Source organism: Emys orbicularis, chromosome 13 (assembly GCF_028017835.1).
Source record: "Emys orbicularis isolate rEmyOrb1 chromosome 13, rEmyOrb1.hap1, whole genome shotgun sequence".
In the NCBI taxonomy this organism is placed as follows: Eukaryota; Metazoa; Chordata; order Testudines; family Emydidae; genus Emys; species Emys orbicularis.
The window spans coordinates 14,747,207-14,767,038 of NC_088695.1; the positions used below are offsets into that span (position 1 = coordinate 14,747,207).

At 41.3% G+C, this 19,832-nt stretch overlaps 1 protein-coding gene across 1 annotated transcript; it reads left to right on the forward strand.

The window, feature by feature from the left end:
* The first annotated feature begins 1,450 nt into the window (after positions 1-1,450).
* LOC135887482 (olfactory receptor 10A7-like) lies at positions 1,451-2,380 on the forward strand. The gene has a single exon (XM_065415227.1). It carries the CDS (start codon positions 1,451-1,453, stop codon positions 2,378-2,380), a length of 930 nt encoding a protein of 309 aa, XP_065271299.1.
* Positions 2,381-19,832: the final 17,452 nt, after the last annotated feature.

Here is a 19,832-nt window from a genome sequence, read left to right on the forward strand (position 1 = left end):
ATAATCAGGGACTAACTGATCCTCGACTCTCTCCCAGCATATTTCACTTCACTTATAACTTTTTATTTTTTTACTCTATTTTATTTACTTTCAAATGTTATTTTTTAATTTTAATTTTTTAAAATTTTCCATTTTTGAAAATATTTGTTTATATTTTAATTTTATGTTCTATAGTTTTATTTTTACTTTATAGTGTTTATTTTAATTTTACTTTTTTATATTTTATTTCTATTTCTTTTATAATTGTATAGTGTTTTGTTTCTTTTTAATTTATTTTTTAATTTTGATGTATTTGAAAATTTTCTGATGGAAATGTTGATTCATCAAAATCAAAACTTTCTACTGGGATGTGACATTTTCAGTGACATTTAGTTTGCAATCGGCATCCAACTGAGTGCTTTAGCCAAGGTGTGGGCTTCAACTAGAATCCCAGTTTATGTACTGCAGTATTATCTCTTATCCAGATTATCCCCCGTAGTTGCTTTTAATTATCCTCAGTGAGTGCTTGTCCACATAAAGAGACTAGGAATTTCCTCTATAAAAGACTCTCTGGCTGATGACTGCAATGATGATGGGGAGATGAGATGCTTCCAGTAGCCTGATTTCCACTAAAATCAGGCCCACAGAATCCCCTATGTGGTGCTCTAGGCAGAGGAAAACTCTTTGAGATGCCCTCACCCAAACCCCCAACTTCAGGTCTCTAAACCCCTCACACTCTAGACCGTAATCCAGAGGTCACTGCCTCAACTCTGTATTCAGAGCTTATGTAATCAATACTGAGACGATTGCCAAGGGATATTGTTGATTCAAACTGCTTAGTGACATTCTGAAAATTGAACAGAGGGATTCAAAAGTTAATATGCAATGATCACAAAGCAGCATAAAAACTTATCTACATGGTACAGCACAATGAAATCAAATGATGACCACCTAAAAAGGCTTAGGAGGTGAGGGTTTGGACTGGCACAACCTCACTCATGGTGAGTTGGTTTCTGTCGAGGACAAACCAAGCCGATTCACAGCCAGCAAAATTGTGGGGTGTTTTACCAGCCCAAACGAGGCTGTGAGAATTCAGGGAGTCCTTCATTTGCCAGACTCCTCCTGGTGATCTGGTTTTCCCACTGCATACCACTAGTGTCAGCTCTTTGGAGCAGAATGAAGGAAGCAAGGCTTATTCTTTTGCCAATCAGAAAAAAATAGGGTTTTTACACAAATCTAAGCTTGCCTTAGCAGCATGTTTCTGTGTCAGTTTTTCTCATTCACTCTCAGATGTCATAAGCCTCCATTATATGACTCCAAGCCCCCAGCCTGTGTGCTCAGCCCAGTATTTGTGTGGGTGACCTGAAGGAGAGGGAGCATATGAACATTAATGCATTTAAATTGATAATGTGATATTGACATTTAACTAATGCCGTTCTTGTTCTCTTGTATAGTTTGGTTCATTTCCGCCATGGCAGACACAGAAGAGGGAAATCAAACCTCCCTCACAGAGTTCATCCTCCTGGGTTTTGGGACTGTTCCGAAACTGCAGATTCTTCTCTTTATGGTGTTCTGTGTGATTTACATTGTGACCATGGCCGGGAACATCCTCATTGTTGTGCTAGTTGTGGCTGATCAGCACCTTCACACCCCCATGTACTTCTTCCTGGGGAACTTGTCCTGCTTGGAGACCTGCTACACCTCCACCGTCCTGCCCAGGATGCTGGCCAGTCTCCTGACTGGGGACAAGACCATTTCTATTGGTGGCTGCATCACACAATGTTACTTTGTTGGCTTTTTTGCAGCCACCGAGTGTTATCTCCTGGCGGCGATGTCTTATGATCGGTACCTAGCGATATGCAAACCACTGCATTATGCAACCCTTATGAATGGCAGTTTCTGCCTCCAGCTAGCAGCTGAGTCTTGGATAAGTGGGTTACTGGCTAGTTCCATAGTAACGGGTATGATGTTACAATTACCTTTCTGCGGCCCCAATGAAATTGATCATTTCTTCTGTGAATTTACACAAATAATAAATCTCTACCGCAACGACATCTACCAGGTGGAGCTTGTAATCACCATTGTGGCTGCTTTATTCACCCTGCCCCCGTTTGCTTTAACTGGGACATCCTACCTGTGTATCATCTCCACCATCCTGCGAATCCCTTCCACCACCGGGAGGCAAAAGGCATTTTCTACCTGCTCCTCTCACCTCATTGTGGTGACAATTTTCTATGGGACCCTGATCATTGTGTATTTGCTACCAAACACCAACACACTCAGAGACCTCAACAAAGTGTTCTCTGTCTTCTACACAATTCTGACTCCTATGGCCAATCCCTTCATATACAGCCTGAGAAACAAAGAGGTGAAAGAGGCCCTGAGAAAAAAATGCCAGTAAATGCGTAGATTAATATCTCATGATTTTTAAGCCATTCTCATCATTTTTCACACCTGTCTCATTAAGTTTGCACATTTGGGGTTGAATTTATGGGCTTGTCTTTGGGTCATGGGGTGTGATTTCAGCTGGTGTAGACAGTCCCCAGCAAGCTTTACTCTAGCTACCAAGTACTGGAGCATTAAAGCTGCGGCAGCACACGCTTCAGCTGAGACTAGCCATGTAAGTAAGTTCACAGGATTCTGGGTGGGCTGCCACAGCCTAGGCCGAAGCACAGGCTGCTGCAGCTCCATTGCTCCGGTTCCTGAGCTAGCTAGTTTAAAGCTGACTTGGGTGTGTCTACGCAGTAACATCAAGTGATTGCAGTGCAGACATACCCCTAACTGCAACGTTAGCTCGAGGACCAACTTGAGTTTAACTCGAGCTGTGGCTTTTGTCTTTGGTTTTATAATTGTTTATATATATATAAATCAATTATGTGTTTTGTTTTTTTTAACTGCACCCTGGATTTCTTAACAATTTAAGGCAGAGCAGTTTTTGTTGGGTTTTCTTTTGTATTCTGGTCAATTTGTTTAGGCACAACTCTAAAGAGCAAGCTAATACTATTTTTGAAAGAGCGCCATTAAACATTTAGAAAGCTATAACATGTCTTTTTATGTTTTATTTTATTATTGTACAACCCTTCTTTACATGTGGGTTTTGTATAATATTGCTATTCTCCTGGAATTTATGTCTTCACAATTTACATTCCTGTAAGCTATTTTTACAGGCGGGTTTTCTTACTATGCAAGGCATTTCAACAAAAAAATTACTAAAATCTTTCTTTATTCAACTTCCATAACTAAATAAGTATCATCTCTGTAATACAACTTAAACTGCAACTTTTTAAAATGTAAAAACATGATTAAATTATTTGTAAAATTTGTGATGGTATAGCTTCTAATCACTTTATTTAATTGTAATCCTGTGATTAAAAAATCTTTCACTGAAAAAGATAACCGTTTTTTAAAAAGGAGTGGGGGTTATGTTTCCTCAGATAACAGGGGTGAGTGGGGTCTGTCTTTATCTTTCTCCTTCATACAGTTAGAAAAGCTTCATGACACAAGGATCTTTCTTTGTTGCAAAATGTTGCTTGCCTAGTGTCATGTTTAGATCCAATATAAAAGCATGTGTAGTATTAACAAAAGTATTTGTTGCAGAAGTTAACAGCTTCGGATAACACGGGTGAGAGGGAGCAGCATCTTACTCCTTCATGAAATTACTCAAGCTACATGGCTTTTGTCTTTTTAAGCTTTTATTGTAAATGGTGGGAATATTACATTCACCCTAAAATCTTCACATTTTATAAAGGATATCCTGTAAAGCGGTGTTACAAAGTTTAAATTAAAAGGCCACCTTACAGCTAAAGTCAATGGGGGCTAATTTCCAATAAATATAAAGACTATAAAAATACATTATTTAAGTAGATGGAATAAGAGAAATTGATATAAAGGTTAGCCATAACTTTCATGAGGGTCTTTCTTCCATTTTTAAAGACCAAGGGTAAAGGCATAGTGTAAAAAAGATAACATAACTTCTGGTACAGAACTAAAAAAAAATAAGGATGTTTGCTAAATTTATATAAATTTGGTAAATAAAGAAATCTACAGATATGTTTCTTTTGATTGGTGTTTTAAAAGTTTGTTAAAACTTTATTTGGTTTAACTGTGTTTTGATTTAAAAAAAAACATTAAGAAGAAAATGAGTCAGGGATGGGGGGAAAGCCTTCTAATCTCTGGTATAAAGTGTTAAAAGAAAAACTAGCTTATGTAAAACAGTTAAGTTAGCCTGTGTGTGTGCTTTATAAAGTGTGTAAATTTAAAGCTTTTTTTACAGCAGTTTTTCTTTCGGGAAAGAATTAAAAAGCAAGCTAAAGGCTGGTATATTACTACAACAACTTGTGTTATGTACAGTGTTTGTCTTTTCATTCCTTTGTTTAAAGAGCTGCATTTTTTTTAAACAGATGACCGGTCAAAAGCCACGCCCCTTGGGACGTTGTGATTGGTTCAGGGAATTATATTCTATGGTGTTGCTATAGAACAGCTCCTGATTGGCTCAACCATGAGGCATAGTTTTCCCCAGGCTGGCTGACCCTGGATTTGCTGGCATTTGCCTAGAGGTAGCTGCAGGGGTAAGACGCTTTTCTCTTCTCTCTGCCATGTAGTCAGTGACACAGGCTTAGATAGATTAGAATAGAGACAGAGATACGTCAAAAGTGCCCAGATGACTTGGAAGCTTAACTCCCATTAATTTTCTATGGCACCTAGATTTTTAAGCCCAGAAAGGATCATTTGATCATCTATTCTGACCTCCTGTATAATCGAGGCCATTAAATTTCACCCAGTTACCTCTGGACTGAGTCTAATAACTTATGTTTGACTAAATCCTATCCTCCAGGAATGGACCCAGTCTGAGTTGGTTCCGATAGTTAATCACCATCACTGTTAAAAAGATGTGCCACATTTTTAATTTGAATTTGAGCTTCTTGCCCTTGGATCTCATTATTCCAAGATTAGGCTCCTCAGCCACTGAAGCACTTTAGACAAAAGTCCCCACAATGAAAAAGAATTTCAATAAAAATTTACCACAGGTGTCTCACAAGCAACCTGGGTTTTTTATTACATTTTTAGAGTAATTTTGAATGAGTGCATTTGAGAACATTGTGTGGTTCTGCATGGAAAAAATTGGAAAAAATCACTGTATGCATCACTTGCTCTAAACTATTCAGCCATCTCTATAGATGTTAGCCTTGTTTGACCTTAGTATGAAGTTTGTATCAGTTGTGTTAACCATTTTGTGCTCTTACTTACAATGAACGATCAGATTACAGTGGAACATATTCAGTCTATTCTGGCAGTGAGGCTAGAAAGTGAAAATGCTGAGACATAATGGCTCATTTATTTAATATTCAGTGTGCAGAAGAAAGCAGGGTTGTGAAGTGTTATCATCTTAACAGGCAATAAAAACTCACCATTAGGAATAACAGACCAGATTCTAACCTCCAGTTAACCTTGTGCAAATCTGGAGTAACATCATCAGCTTCGGTAAAGTTACTCCATGTTTACCAGTGGTGTAAATAAGATTGCAATATGGCCCAATATCTCTTGCTTTCAGTGGGGCACAAATTTCCTTTCTTATTTCCTTCCCTTTGCACACTAGAAAAAAACCACAGAGTAATCTTGCAGACACATTTGTTTGCCAGGCAGCAGAAATACTCTGATTCTGCACAGTGCAAATTTCTGTATTAGAGTAGTCTCTTGTGAGCATTGACAAACCAACATGTATGTATATGTATCATACAAAAAACTATCTATTTATCTACCTGCCCTAGGAATTTTTTCCATACTCATCAATGGTGGCCAGCTAAGTACATTAAATATTGCAACTCTGTGAAGGGGACAAAAAAAAAAATCAGATATACACTCCAGCTGAATTGCGAACACCCCAGGGCAGAACTAGAAATCACTCCAAAGTGAGGCCAGGTCTACACTAGGAAATTAGGTTGGTATAACTGCGTTGTTCAGGCCTCGCAGTGCAGTGGTTTTGAGTACTATATACATAATAATTAAAGTCCTATAAAAATGGTAACCACAATAAAGTGAGAGAAGCAGGTGGAAAAACATCCAATCTTGATTTTAAAATTGTCAGTGATGCACCAAATCAAAAAAAGTCAGAGGTTCCCACTGAATAGTATCTCTCGATGAGCCTCCTTCACTACACCCCTAGTTTCTTGCAAAACTGATTTCAGGAGAGGATTCTCTTCTGGGAATCCCAAGCACGGATGGGCTCCTCCCCCCAGCCCAGACTTAGGCACTGAACTCCCTGGAAGAGGCGAGACGTAGCAACTCCCGCTAGCTAGCTTAGGTGGCTCCCCTTCTTAGGTATCTCTCTCTCCCTCCCTTCATTATATAGGCAGCTGGGGTGCCAAGCTCAGGCTTTGTGAAGAGCAGTGATTTTCCCAAGTGCCTAAAAGTTAGGCGCTGCGACACTCAGCAACCCAACGTCTAAGTTCTTCATGAATCGAGCCCCATGAATCTCTCCAGAAGAACAGGAAGCATGATGGATTGGGCCCTTAACGTTTACTGTTTAAACTTGTGAGTTGTTATTTCGAAATAAGCAGCGCATCTGGTTAAGAGGCAGATTTCCTGAGGTTAGAAGTTTCCATCTCAGGCCCATCAAGCATACATCCTGTTTCTGGATCCCCTCCTCCTCCCAATTCACCCCAGTTACAGATGCTCTGGGGGGCCCTGTGATGTCAGGGCCCCAGTACAAGTGTACCTTCTTTCCTCCCTTCTCATCAGCCTGCCCTCTCTGTTACTTTTTTTCCCCTTTGAGATCTAAAGTTTAACTCTATTAACTTAGTTGTCTTTACTTTCTAAAAATAAAAAATATATATGTATAATTAACTATTTCCTTGCAAGTGATAAAAAAATGCCCATCAGCATAATTGCCAAAGAGATCTCATCTTCTCGTGCGAGGCATAAATCAGGTTCACTTTTGGCAATGGATCCCCGACACAGTGAACCAAGTGGGAGAGCAGAATTGGGGTGTCCTCATAGGCAAATACAGGTCTCTTTAATGAGAGAACTGAGGTGGATGAGGGGGAGAGAGAGAGCTGCAAGATGGATGAAGAATCCATATCCCACTCCCTGAAATGCTGAATGAAGAGGTCATGTCAGAGATTCCAACTTGTCATACACCATCACACAGATAAATGGATTCTTGTTTCCCCTCAAATCATAGTTTAAAGACTTGAAGGTGCAGAGAATCTCCCAGCAAGTGACCCGTGCCCCATGCTGCAGAGGAAGGTGAAACCCCCCCAAGGCTTCTGCCAGTCTGCCCTGGAGGAAAATTCTTTCCCGACCCCAAATATGGTGATCAGCTAAACCCTGAGCATGTGGGTTAGACTCACCAGCCAGACACCCAGGAAAGAATTCTCTGTAGTAACTCAGATCCCACCCCATCTAACATCCCATCAGAAGCCATTGGGCATATTTACCGCTAGAAGGCAAAGACGACTTAATTGCCAAAATTAGGCTATCCCATTATACCATCCCCTCCATAAACGTATCAAGCTTAGTCTTGAAGCCAGATATGTCTTTTGCTCCCACTACTCCCCTTGGAAGGCTGTTCCGGAACTTCTCTCCTCTGATGGTTAGAAACCTTTGTCTAATTTCAAGTCTAAACGTCCTAATGTCCAGTTTACATCCATTTGATCCTGTGTCCACATTGGTACTGAGCTTAAATAATTCCTCTCCCTCCCTGGTATTTATTCCTCTGATATATTTATAGACGGCAATCATATCTCCCCTCAGCCTTCTTTTGGTTAGGCTTAACAAGCGAAGCTCTTTGAATCTCCTTTCATATGACAGGTTTTCGATTCCTCGGATCATCCTAGTAGCCCTTCTCTGAACCTGTTCCAGTTTGAATTCATCCTTCTTAAACATGCGAGACCAGAACTGCACACAGTATTCCAAATGAGGTTTCACCAGTGCCTTGTATAACAGTTCTAACACCTCCTTATCTCTACTGGAAATACCTCTCCAGATGCATCCCAAGACCGCATTAGCTTTTTTCACGGCCATATCACATTGGCAGCTCATAGTCATCCTGTGATCAACCAATACTCCGAGGTCCTTCTCCTCCTTTGTTACTTCCAACTGATGCCTCCCCAGCTTATAACAATAGTTTTTGTTATTAATCCCCAAATGCATGACCTTGCACATTTCACTATTAAATTTCATCCTATTACTATTACTCCAGTTTACAAGGTCATCCAGATCTCCCTGTATGATATCCTGGTCCTTCTCTGTATTGACAATACCTCCCAGCTTTGTGTCATCCGCAAACTTTTATTAGCACATTCCCACTTTTTGTGCCAAGGTCAGTAATAAAAAGATTAAATAAGATTGGTCCCAAAACCGATCCCTGAGGAACTCCACTAGTAACCTCCCTCCAGCCTGACAATTCACCTTTCAGTACAACCTGTTGTAGTCTCCCCTTTAACCAGTTCCTTATCCACTTTTCAATTTTCATATTGATCCCCATCTTTTCCAATTTAGCTAATAGTTCCCCATGTGGAACCGTATCAAATGCCTTACTGAAATCGAGGTAAATTAGATCCACTGCATTTCCTTTGTCTAAAAAACCTGTTACCTTCTCAAAGAAGGAGATCAGTTTGGTTTGGCACGATCTACCTTTTGTAAAACCATGTTGCATTTTGTCCGAATTACCATTAACCTCAATGTCCTTGACTACTTTTTCCTTCAATTTTTTTCCCAAGACCTTGCATACTACAGATGTCAAACTGACAGCCCTGTAGTTGCCCGGATCACCTTTTCCCCCTTTCTTAAAGATAGGAACTATGTTAGCAATTCTCCAGTCATACGGTACAGCCCCTGAGTTTACAGATTTGTTAAAAATTCTTGCTAATGGGCTTGTAATTTTATGTGCCAGTTCCTTTAATATTCTTGGATGAAGATTATCTGGGCCCCCTGATTTCGTCCCATTAAGCTGTTCGAGTTTGGCTTCTACCTCGGATGTGGTAATATCTACCTCCATATCCTCATTCCTATTTGTCATCCTACCATTATCCCTAAGCTCCTCATTAAAGACTGAGGCAAAGTATTTGTTTAGATATTGAGCCAGGCCTAGATTATCATTAACCTCCACTCCATCCTCAGTGTTTGTTGCCCACTGAATAGTAAGAAGTGGGACCACTAGAGAAAGAATGACTGTGTCGCCTGGTGGTTAGAACACTCACCTGGGACGTGGGATTCCTGCAGGGCCGGCTCCAGGGTTTTTGCCACCCCAAGCGGTGCAAAAAAAAAAAGCCGCGATCGCGATCTGCGGCAGCAATTCGGCGGGAGGTCCTTCGCTCCGAGTGGGAGTGAGGGACCGTCCGCCGAGTTGCTGCCAAATAGCTGGACATGCCGCCCCTCTCTGCTTGGCAAGCTGGTGCCTGGAGCTGGCCCTGGATCCAGTCCTCCTGCTCCAATGCCTCTTTAATTATTTAATGCAAAGCTTCAACAGAAGAGACTGTGAAAGTCCCACATCAAAATATCCTGCAGGTGGCTGGTTAGAGTGCTGATCTGCAAGGCAGCAAATCTTTTCTCAAAATCCTGCTTCTCATCAGGCACATGGGAGACTTGAACTGGGGGTCTCTCACATGAGTTCCCAAACCACTGGGCTAAGAGTTACAAACTCCTCCTCCTTCACAAGCTGGACATTTTGTGTGGGGCGAGGTGGCTCCCTGTTGCTGCTGAGTGAGATGGCTGAAAGTGGTGCCTCACCTGCAGCAGGCAATGCTAAATAAAACCCTTCTGTCTTTAGCACATGATCAAGGACCCAGCACTGGGTTGTCACAAGCCCAGGGGAACCCAGACACAGACACCGGTGAAATAACCCAGCCTTAGTTTATGGAGCTTATTTACTGATGTACATTGTCATGGTTCAGGGCTAGCTGGAGCCCATGGAGCCCTCTCAGTTTCTCTGAGGCCCTGTTCTTCACCTCTTTAGGGTAGAACCCCATGATGTTCCCAGTCTTTATTATCACATAAGAACATAAGAATGGCCCTACTGGGTCAGACCAAAGGTCCATCTAGTCCAGTATCCTGTCTTCCGACAGTGGCCAGTGCCAGGTGCCCCAGAGGGAATGAACAGAACAGGTAATCATCAAGTGATCCATCCCCTGTCACCCATTCCCAGCTTCTGGCAAACAGAGGCTAGGGACACCATTCCTACCCATCCTGGCTAATAGCCATTGATGGACCTATTCTCCATGAATTTATCTAGTTCTTTTTTTAACCCTGTTATGGTCTTGGCATTCGCAACATCCTCTGGCAAGGAGTTCAACAGGTTGACTGTGCGTTGTATGAAGAAATACTTCATTTTATTTGTTTTAAACCTGCTGCCTATTAATTTCATTTGGTGACCCCTAGTTCTTGTGTTATGAGAAGGAGTAAACAACACTTCCTTATCTCCTTTTCTAAACCAGTCATGATTTTATAGACCTCAAACATATCTCCCATTAGCCACCTCTTTTCCAAGCTGAAAAGTCTCAGTTTTATTAATCTCTCCTCATACGGAAGCCATTCCATACCCCTAATCATTTTTGTTGCCCTTTTCTGAACCTTTTCCAATTCCAATATATGAGATGGGGTGACCACATCTGCACACAGTATTCAAGATGTGGGTGTACCATGGATTTATATAGAGGCAACATGATATTTTCTGTCCTATTATCTATCCCTTTCTTAATTATTCCCAGCATTCTGTTCATTTTTTGACTGCTGCTGCACATTGAGTGGATGTTTTCAAAGAACTATCCACAATGATTCCAAGTTCTCTTTCTTGAGTGGTAACAGATAATTTAGACCCCATCATTTTATGTATATAGTTGGGATTATGCTTTCCAATGTGCATTACTTTGCATTTATCAACATTAAATTTCATCTGCTATTTTGTTGCCCAGTCAGCCAGTTTTGAGAGATCCTTTTGTAGCTCCTTGCAGTCTGCCTGGGTCTTAACTATCTTCAGTAATTTTGTATTATCTGCAAATGTTGCCACCTCACTGTTTACCCCTTTTACCAGATAATTTATGAATATGTTGAATAGGATTGGTCCCAGGACAGACCCCTGGGGGACACCACTATTTACCTCTCTCCATTCTGAAAACTGACCATTTATACTTACCCTTTGTTACCTATCTTTTAACCAGTTACCAATCCAGGAGCACACCTTCCCTTATCATCCTTGAGTGCTCCTTTAGAACCTCGATTGTCCAGTAGCCACACTGGTTGTTTAGCAGACTTCCTGCTTCTGATGTACTTAAAAAAAAATGCTATTGCTTTTTGTGTCTTTGGCTAACTGTTCCTCAAATTCTTTTTTGGCCTTCCTAATTGTATGTTTACACTTTATTTGCCAGTGTTTATGCTCCTTTCTATTTTCCTCACTAGGATTTAACATCTACTTTTTAAAGGATGCCTTTTTGCCTCTCACTGCTTCTTTTACTTTGTTGTTTAGCCATGGTAGCTCTTTTTTGGTTCTCTTACTATGTTTTTTTAATTTGGGGTATACATTTATGTTGAGCCTCTATTATGGTGTCTTTAAAAAGTTTCCATGCAGCTTGAAGAGATTTCAATTTTGGCACTGTACCCTTTAAATTCTGCTTAACTAACCTCCTCATTTTTGTGTCGTTCCCCTTTCTGAAATTAAATGCTACAGCATTGGGCCACTGTGGTGTTTTTCCTGCCACTGGGGGTATTAAATTTAATTATATTATGGTCACTATTATCAAGCGGTCCAAGTATATTCACCTCTTGGACCAGATCCTGTGCTCCACTTAGGAATAAAATCAAGAATTGCCTCTCCTCTGGTGGGTTCCAGGACCAGCTGCTTCAAGAAGCAGTCATTTAAGGTATCAAGAAACTTTATCTTTGCATCCCATCCTGAGGTGTCATGTACCCAGTCAATATGGGGATAATTTAAATTCCCCATTATTATTATTGAGTTTTTTTTATTTTAATAGCCTCTCTAATCCCCTGGGGCATTTCATAGTCACTATCATCATCCTGGTCAGGTGGTCGGTAATATACCCCTACTGCTATATTCTTATTATTAGAGCATGGAATGTCTATCCATGAGATTCTATGGTACAGTTTGATTCATTTATGATTTTGACTTCATTTGATTCTACGCTTTCTTTCAAATATAATGCCACTCCCCCACCAGCATGACTTGGTTCTGTCCTTCCAATATATTTTGTTACCTGGTATTACTGTATCTCATTGATTATCCTCTTTCCACCAAGTTTCTGTGATGCCTATTATATCAATATCCTCATTTAATATGAGGCACTTTAGTTCACCCATTTTATTATTTAGACTTCTAGCATTGGTATATAAGCACTTTAAAAACTTGTCTCCTTTTAGCTGTCTGCCATTACACGATGTAATTGAATGGGACTCTTTTTCATTTGACTGTTTCTGATCAGACCCTGCCTGTACTTTATTATTTCCCATCCTCTTGTCCTCACTAGGACATAGAGATTCTCTATTAATAGATTTTCCCCTAAGGGATGTCTGAACCATATGCTCCTCCGCACCTCTCAGCTTTCCCCCAGCCCTTAATATTAAAAAGGTCATGGAGCAGTTTTTAAACAAAGTGCCAGCAATCTGGTTCCATTTTGGTTAGGTGGAGCCCATCCTTCCTGTATAGGCTCTGCCTTTCCCAAAAGTTTCCCCAGTTCCTAATAAATCTAAACCCCACCTCCCTATACCATTGTCTCATCCACGCATTGAGACTCTGCAGTTCTGCCTGTCTAACGGACCCTGCACATGGAACTGGGAGCATCTCAGAGAATGCGACCATGGTGGTCCTGGACTTCAGTCTCTTACCTAACAGACTAAATTTGGCCTTAAGGACCTCTCTCCTATCCTTCCCTATGTCATTAGTACCTACATGTACCACAACCACTGGCTCCTCCCCAGCACTACACATAAGTCTATCTAGATGTCTCGAGAGAGCCGCAACCTTCGTGCCAGACAGACTACTCACCATGTGGTTCTCCTGGTCATCGCAAACCCAGCTATCTATGTTTCAATGATTGAATCACCCATTACCAATGCCTGTCTCTTTCTAATAGCTGGAGTTCCCTCCCCCGGAGGGATACCTCAGTGCGAGAGGATACCACAACATCATCTGAAGGAGGGTCCCAATTATGGGATTGTTTCCCTCTGCTCCAGTTAGATGCTCTCCTTCCCTGGGACTTTCATCCTCCTCAACAGCACAGAGGCTGTCAGACTGGGGGTGGGACTGTTCTACTGTGTCCCAGGAAGTCTCATCTATGTACCTCTCTGTCTCCCTCAGCTCCTCCAGTTCAGCCACTCTGGTCTCCAAAGCCCGTACATGCAGGGCCGGCGCAACCCATTAGGCGACCTAGGTGGTCGCCTAGGGCGCTACAATTTGGGGGGCGGCGACCATGGTGGTATTTCGATGGTGGGACCTTCCGCCACCTCTGTGGGGGGGCGGCATTTCGGGGCGGGACCTTCCGCCGCCTAGGGCGGCATAAAAACTGGTGGCACTCTTGCGTACATGGTCTCTGAGGGCCAGGAGCTCCTTGCACCGAATGCACACATACGCCACCTGCCCGTAGGGCAGGTAATCATACATGCTGCATTGGGTGCAATAAACTGGGTAGCCCCCACTCTGTTGCTGGACTTCTGCCTGCAGTCCCTTTTTACTCCTGCAGCTGGTTCTTTTGTTGTTGTTTTGTTTATATCAAGGGGGTGTTTTTAGCTTTTAAGTTTAAAGAATTTTGAATTCTAGCCCCTGCTCACACTCTCCCTGTAAAAACTCCCTCGCAAAGCTCAACTGGTTGCTTACGAGCGGGCTTTTTAAAGCCCTGGTCTCCCTGAGTAGCCCTGCCCCCTGGTTAAGGGTTGATGGGTGCTAAAAGGCAGAGGGATCACAGCCTCCTTAAGAAGCTCTCAGCCTTGCATAGCAGGCCTCTAGGCTCAGCACACACAGGGTCAGCACACTGTCCCCCAAACAAACAAACAAACAAACAAACAAACAAACAGAGCACACGGTATATTTCAGTCAAGCAGAAAACACACCACAAGCACAAATTTTAAAAATAATATAAGCATGTTGTTACGTCTTAAAAAGATGCTGTTTACTTAATTTCCATAACTAAATAACTATCATCTCTGTGATACAACTTAAAGAAAGATTTTAAGTAATTTTTTCTCTAAATGCCTTGCATAGTAAGAAAAAACCCAGTAAAAATAGCTTACAGGAATGTAAAATGTGAAGAAATAAGTTCCTGAGGAATAACTATGTTATACAAAACCCTCATTCAAAGAAAGGTTTTACAATAATAAAATCAAATGTAAAAAGACATGTTATAGCTTTCTAACAGCTTAAAGGAGCTCTTATAAAAATACTGTTACTTTGTTTAGGCAAAACTTTAAAAAACAAATTGCCCAGAATACAAAAAGACAACCCAGCAAAAACTGCTCTGCCTTAAATTTTTAAGAAAGCTTTAAAAATCCACGGTACAGTTGAAAACCCCATAATTGATGGGTTTTACAATAATTAAAAAAAAAAAAAAGACAAAAGCCACAGCTCATGTTAAACTGAAGTTGGGCCTCGAGCTAACGTTGCAGTTAGGGGTATGTCTGCACTGCAATTATGGGGTGTGACTGCACCTGTGTAGACACACCCCGTGTAGACACACCCGAGTCAGCTTTAATCTAGCTAGCTCAGGTACCGGAGCAATTGAGCTGCAGCAGCCTGTGCTTCAGCCTGGGCTGTAACAGCCCACCCGAAACCATGTGAACTTACTTGCATGGCTAGTCTCAGCTGAAGCGTGCGCTGCCGCAGCTTTAATGCTTCAGTACTTGGTAGTTAGAATAAAGCTCGCTGGGGACTGTCTACACCAGCTGAAATCACACCCCATGATTGCAGGGTAGACTGACCCAAAGAAAAGCCCATAAACTCAACCCCAAGAATGCAAATTTAATGAGACAGGTCTGAAAAAATGATGAGAATAATCATGAGATATTGAAAAAAGATACATTGTTGGAGTGGGGCTTATTCATCTTCTGGCTCCTGAGCATTTAGAGGTCACATTTCCAGCTTTTCTCTGCAACCATGAGGGCTAGAATCTTACTCCTTTGAAAGGTGAGGTTTGCTGGAAATCTCAAGACTCTTGAAGCTCGGGGTTTAAGAGAAACATTAAATATCATGAGACTGGCACTAAAATCATGAGCACTGGCAACAGAGGCCACTTAGGTGCTCAGGTCACTTTCGACGGAATATGCTCTTCGTACTCCCTTAACACATTTTAAACATCCCACCTCTTAGGGATTTGTTTATGGTCCATTGATTGAGTATCTATCTCCTATATGTCTTAAATACTTTGGGAATCCTACCCTAGATAGATACATAGAGTGGTGCAATGTGAGCATTGACTAACCAACATATATGTATATGTAGCTTACAAATTCTAACACAGAAATTTACACTGCGCAGAATCATAATATTACAGCTGCCTGGAAAACAAATGTGTCTGCAAGATTTTTCTGTGGGCTTTCCTAGTTTACAAAGGGAAAGGAAGTAAGAAAAGATTTTTGTGCCCAGCTCTGAGCCATGTTACAATCTCATTTACACCCCCCGGTAAATGTGGAGTAACTTTACTGAAGCTGATGATGTTACTCCACATTTACACTGAGGTTAGAATCTGGCCTGTTATTTATAATGGTGAGTTTTTTTCTTGCTTGTTAATTTCCAAATATGTTTTCTTGTGCTGTGTGTGACAATAACACTTTACAACCCTCTTTCCTTCTGCGTGTTGAGTTTTAGGTGAGTCACCACACCTAACTTTTAGGTGCCTAGAAAATCACTGGGATCACAAAGCCTGAATTAGGTGCCCAGGCCCCTATGCAATGAATGGGAGGGATAGACACCTAAGAATGGGATCCATAAAGGCCAGCACATGCTGGGAGCTGACCAAGCTAGCCCATAGGAGATGCCAAGGATTGGGCTATGTGCTAAGCCCATCCCCTTGCAGGGAGTTCAGTGCCTACTTTTGCTTGGGATGCTCAGCTGTGAACATTCTCTTTGAGTTAGGAGCCTAACATGTTTCTTGCAAGAAGCTGGGGTGGGAGGAAGATGAATTCCATAGTGACTTCTAACCCAAATCTTAGGGGGGGGGGGTCTCCTGCATTCCAGGGTAGTGCTCTAAGATTCCCCCGTCTGTGGGGGCAAAGGGATTTGAACAGGGATCTGCCACGTCTCAGGTGAGTGCCAGAACCACTGGGCTATGGGATATTCTGACATGGTGTACCCTCAGTCGCTCCTATTGAAGCTGTTCCACTGTGGCTGAATAACAGAAGGTCAAAGGAATGGGATTCTGGGCCACTCCCTTCCTAGGTAATTGCTCTAACCACCAGGGTATAGAGTAATTTTCATGCTGTCTCAGGCCAGGTCAATGCTCAAACCACTGAGCTATCCCTCCCCCCAAAAGGTCGATACAACACACTTACTTCGGTATAACTACGTCGCTCAGGGGTGTGAAAAATCCACACCCCTGCGCGACGTAGTTATAGCAACCTTAATCCCCACATGTAGACAGTGCTATGTTGGCGGAAGAGCCTTTTGCAGCGGTGGAGTTACTAAACCGTTGGGAAAGCTCTCTCCCATCAGCTTAGAGTGTCTTCATCAGAAGCGCTACCGTGGCACAACTGCATTAGTGTAGTTGGGACTCGAGCTATATACATTTTGTTTTTTCTATCTAGCTCATCCATTGACCTCCAGTGGAGTGTCACTGATTTTTACCAGGTGGCGATCTGGCCAACTGACTCCAAAGAAGCCAATGATTTAAGCTATCTGGGAAGCTGTTCCTTTGTCTTCCTACTGAGATCACAATCTGACCTATTATTTGTAATAAAGTCCTCTTCTTTTGCTTCTTGTGCTCATTAATTTCTGTATCACTGGCCCTGGTATGTTTGTAATAAGACGGTGCAACCTTCTTTTGTGATGTCCATTGAACATTCAATAAATAAAACCTATAATGCATCAGAAATCTCCTGGGTATGTCTCACGGCTTCCTAATAGTTCACAGTAAATTGGAACAAAAGGGGATGGATTTTCAAAGATGCCTAAATTAGAATTTATGAAAAATATCCTGATAAAAGGATTTTCAGAAAATAGGATTTTATCAGCAACAAAATGTATCCATCTTAGAGTGATTGTTTCAGGCCCGCTCCAGACTCAGGTAGATGTTGCTTCATTGGTCAGACTCGGGGAAGCTTCCCCTCTCAGGGAGATTGGTTCAGGCTCTCTGCAGACTCAGGGAGATGCTATTCTATTAGTTACTCTTGGTTCAATTTTTCCAGATGTCTGCACTGCCATGACACTCATGAATGTATTCACAAATATGGTGCTGATTTCTAAATAATCAGAAGAAAGACATAACACAGTTCCCAAAGAATCAAAGCAATCTGAACTCTTGGTTTTTATTTGTTTACATATTTATGAAGTTATTAAAACAAATTTGATCAGTTCTAACTTCTTAATTCTGTGTTCAGGTTTTAAGTCTGTAAGTGATTGGAGTGAAGGTTGTTATTGTTCACAGAACATTGGAAGAAGAAGAGATATCTGGATGTTTCAATGACTATCTCCTCACTTCAGTTTTCAGTAGCAATGGTTCCAAGGTGCAAAATCCAGATCCAAAGTCTGGGGACATTCAAATGCAAGAAAATGTTTTGAGACCTTCCTGCAATCTGACCATTGGGTCTAACTCACTATGGCTCTCCGGCTGATACGTGCACCCCCTTGAAAGACATGGCTCAGCCGACCTAAGCCCCAGTATAGACACCCGGTATAGAATTCTTCCGTCATCCTAGCTACTGCCTTTCGAGGGGGTGGATTTTCGACAGCGACCCTTCCATCACTGTAGCAAGTATCTACACTACCGTTGTGCAGCTGCAGTGATACAGGTGTGTTACTCTCGTGTTTGTAGTGTAGACATACCCTCAATTTCCATCAGTGGTGTGGAGTAGTCAGAGCATATAAATGAATCTGGTCTATGTTTCTAGAAACCAGGCTGGGCTAAGATTTTCAAAAGGGACTAGTGAATTTGTGATCCCAACTTCAAAAACCTTAAAGGTGCCTGATTTCCAAAAGGCAGGTGCTCAGCACTTTTTGAAAATCCAGACTCTTTAAATCTAACTATCTATCTAATCTTTCCAAATTGCATATCATCATGTGTAGGATTCTGGAAAGACTTACCCATTGACTTCTCATTACTAAATTTAAAACATGCATACTTTTTCATGAGTGCTCCAATTATTATTCTTATTATTTTCCCTCAACGTTACATCCTGGTGATGTTTTTTGTTCGTTTGTTTAACAGTAGCCTTCATAACATACAAGATCTTTTAGAATAAATAAGGGAAAGCTACTGTCTAAAATATACCTCCATGAGTCACCAATAAATTCTGACCACAAACACATGGGAAAAATGTGGAAAAACTGAGGGAGAACCTGAAATGTTAAAGGAAAGAAGTAATAGGAAAGAGGTAATGATGGTCCAACTCCATCAAAGATACTGGAGATACAGCAAAACTGAATCTGCTTTCTAGCATGAAATGAGGGTGATGGAGGGTCGCCAATAACCCTGGTGCCCCAGGCTGGCAATGGCTACAGAATGATGATCCTATTGCACCTCTCTGCTGATTTGTCTGATGACCAATCGACCTCTCCTCAGCTCTTCCAGTCTCCATGGATTGAAGCTCTCTGTTCTAAAACCCATTCCTGTATCATATGGAGAAGAAAAACTTGTGTTGTTATGGAAGGCTGACCTCTTTGTCAGTTACTACTAAGGATGGCTCAGGTTGCTGGGCAACATCACAGCAGATGCTCTTTGGGAACAATTCCCACATGGTCACCAAAATATATATGGAGGTGATTGCAATGCAGCACATGGGGAATAGTGCTGTGAAAATGATAATCTGTGTCTGTGCAGGTGCATTGGACATAAATCTATATAGGGACATTAAAAATTGAAGAAGACGACACCTCTCTTTTGGCATTATTCTCCTCTCATTTACCCCAGTTTTATAGCAATGCAGCTATATTGAATTCAGTGCAGTTATTCCTGATTTATATTAGGGTAAGTGAGAGGGGAATTGTTTCCTAATTAACTCCTCAAAAAGCTTAAATCTTCATTTTATTTTTCATGTTAACTCAGTTACTGTAATTCACTTTTAAGTGTGCATATTTATTTTTATTTATTGATTTATTTATATTTTATTGATTTCCCTCACACACAGAAACAAAAGTAATGGGAGAATTAAAAAAAAAGAAGAAGAACAGAAAGGTAAACAAATTGTATATGAGGGTAAAGAAGGGAAGAAGCAGAGTAAGGAGGGCAAAGGAAAGCAACATCTTGATTTCCATCCACTAAGGACGAATGAACAGCTTTTAAATGTTAAAGCTAATCTTTTCAAGTATGTCTGAGATTGTCTCCAGGGATAGAAGCTTGGCACAGTGACCTGGGTGACATGGCAGCTAAAGGGCAGGTAACATTTAGAAGAACAATCTGGTCACTTCTTCTCTACTAGCTGAAAGCCTGTGCTCTCACACGAGTGTAATTTGTAAACTTGTGTGTTAAAAAGCCCCAAAATGGCTGAGAACTTAAAAACTGGACAATAACAGACCGTTAATCCCAGTGATAATGGAACCGAGCAATAATCTAAACAGAAAGCTCTGTCAACCATGCTTGTAACTGTTTCCATCATTTCATATAGATTCAACAGAAATTTTAGTTTTCAGAGTGATGTTAGGGGTTACTGTGTGTTCTGGTTGAGTTGTGTGGGTGGTTGTGTTGATTTGTGTGTTCCTTGTG

Coding starts and splice junctions, on each gene's coding strand:
- LOC135887482 (XM_065415227.1), top strand. CDS start 1,451: ATGGCAGACACAGAAGAGGGAAATCAAACCTCCCTCACAGAGTTCATC.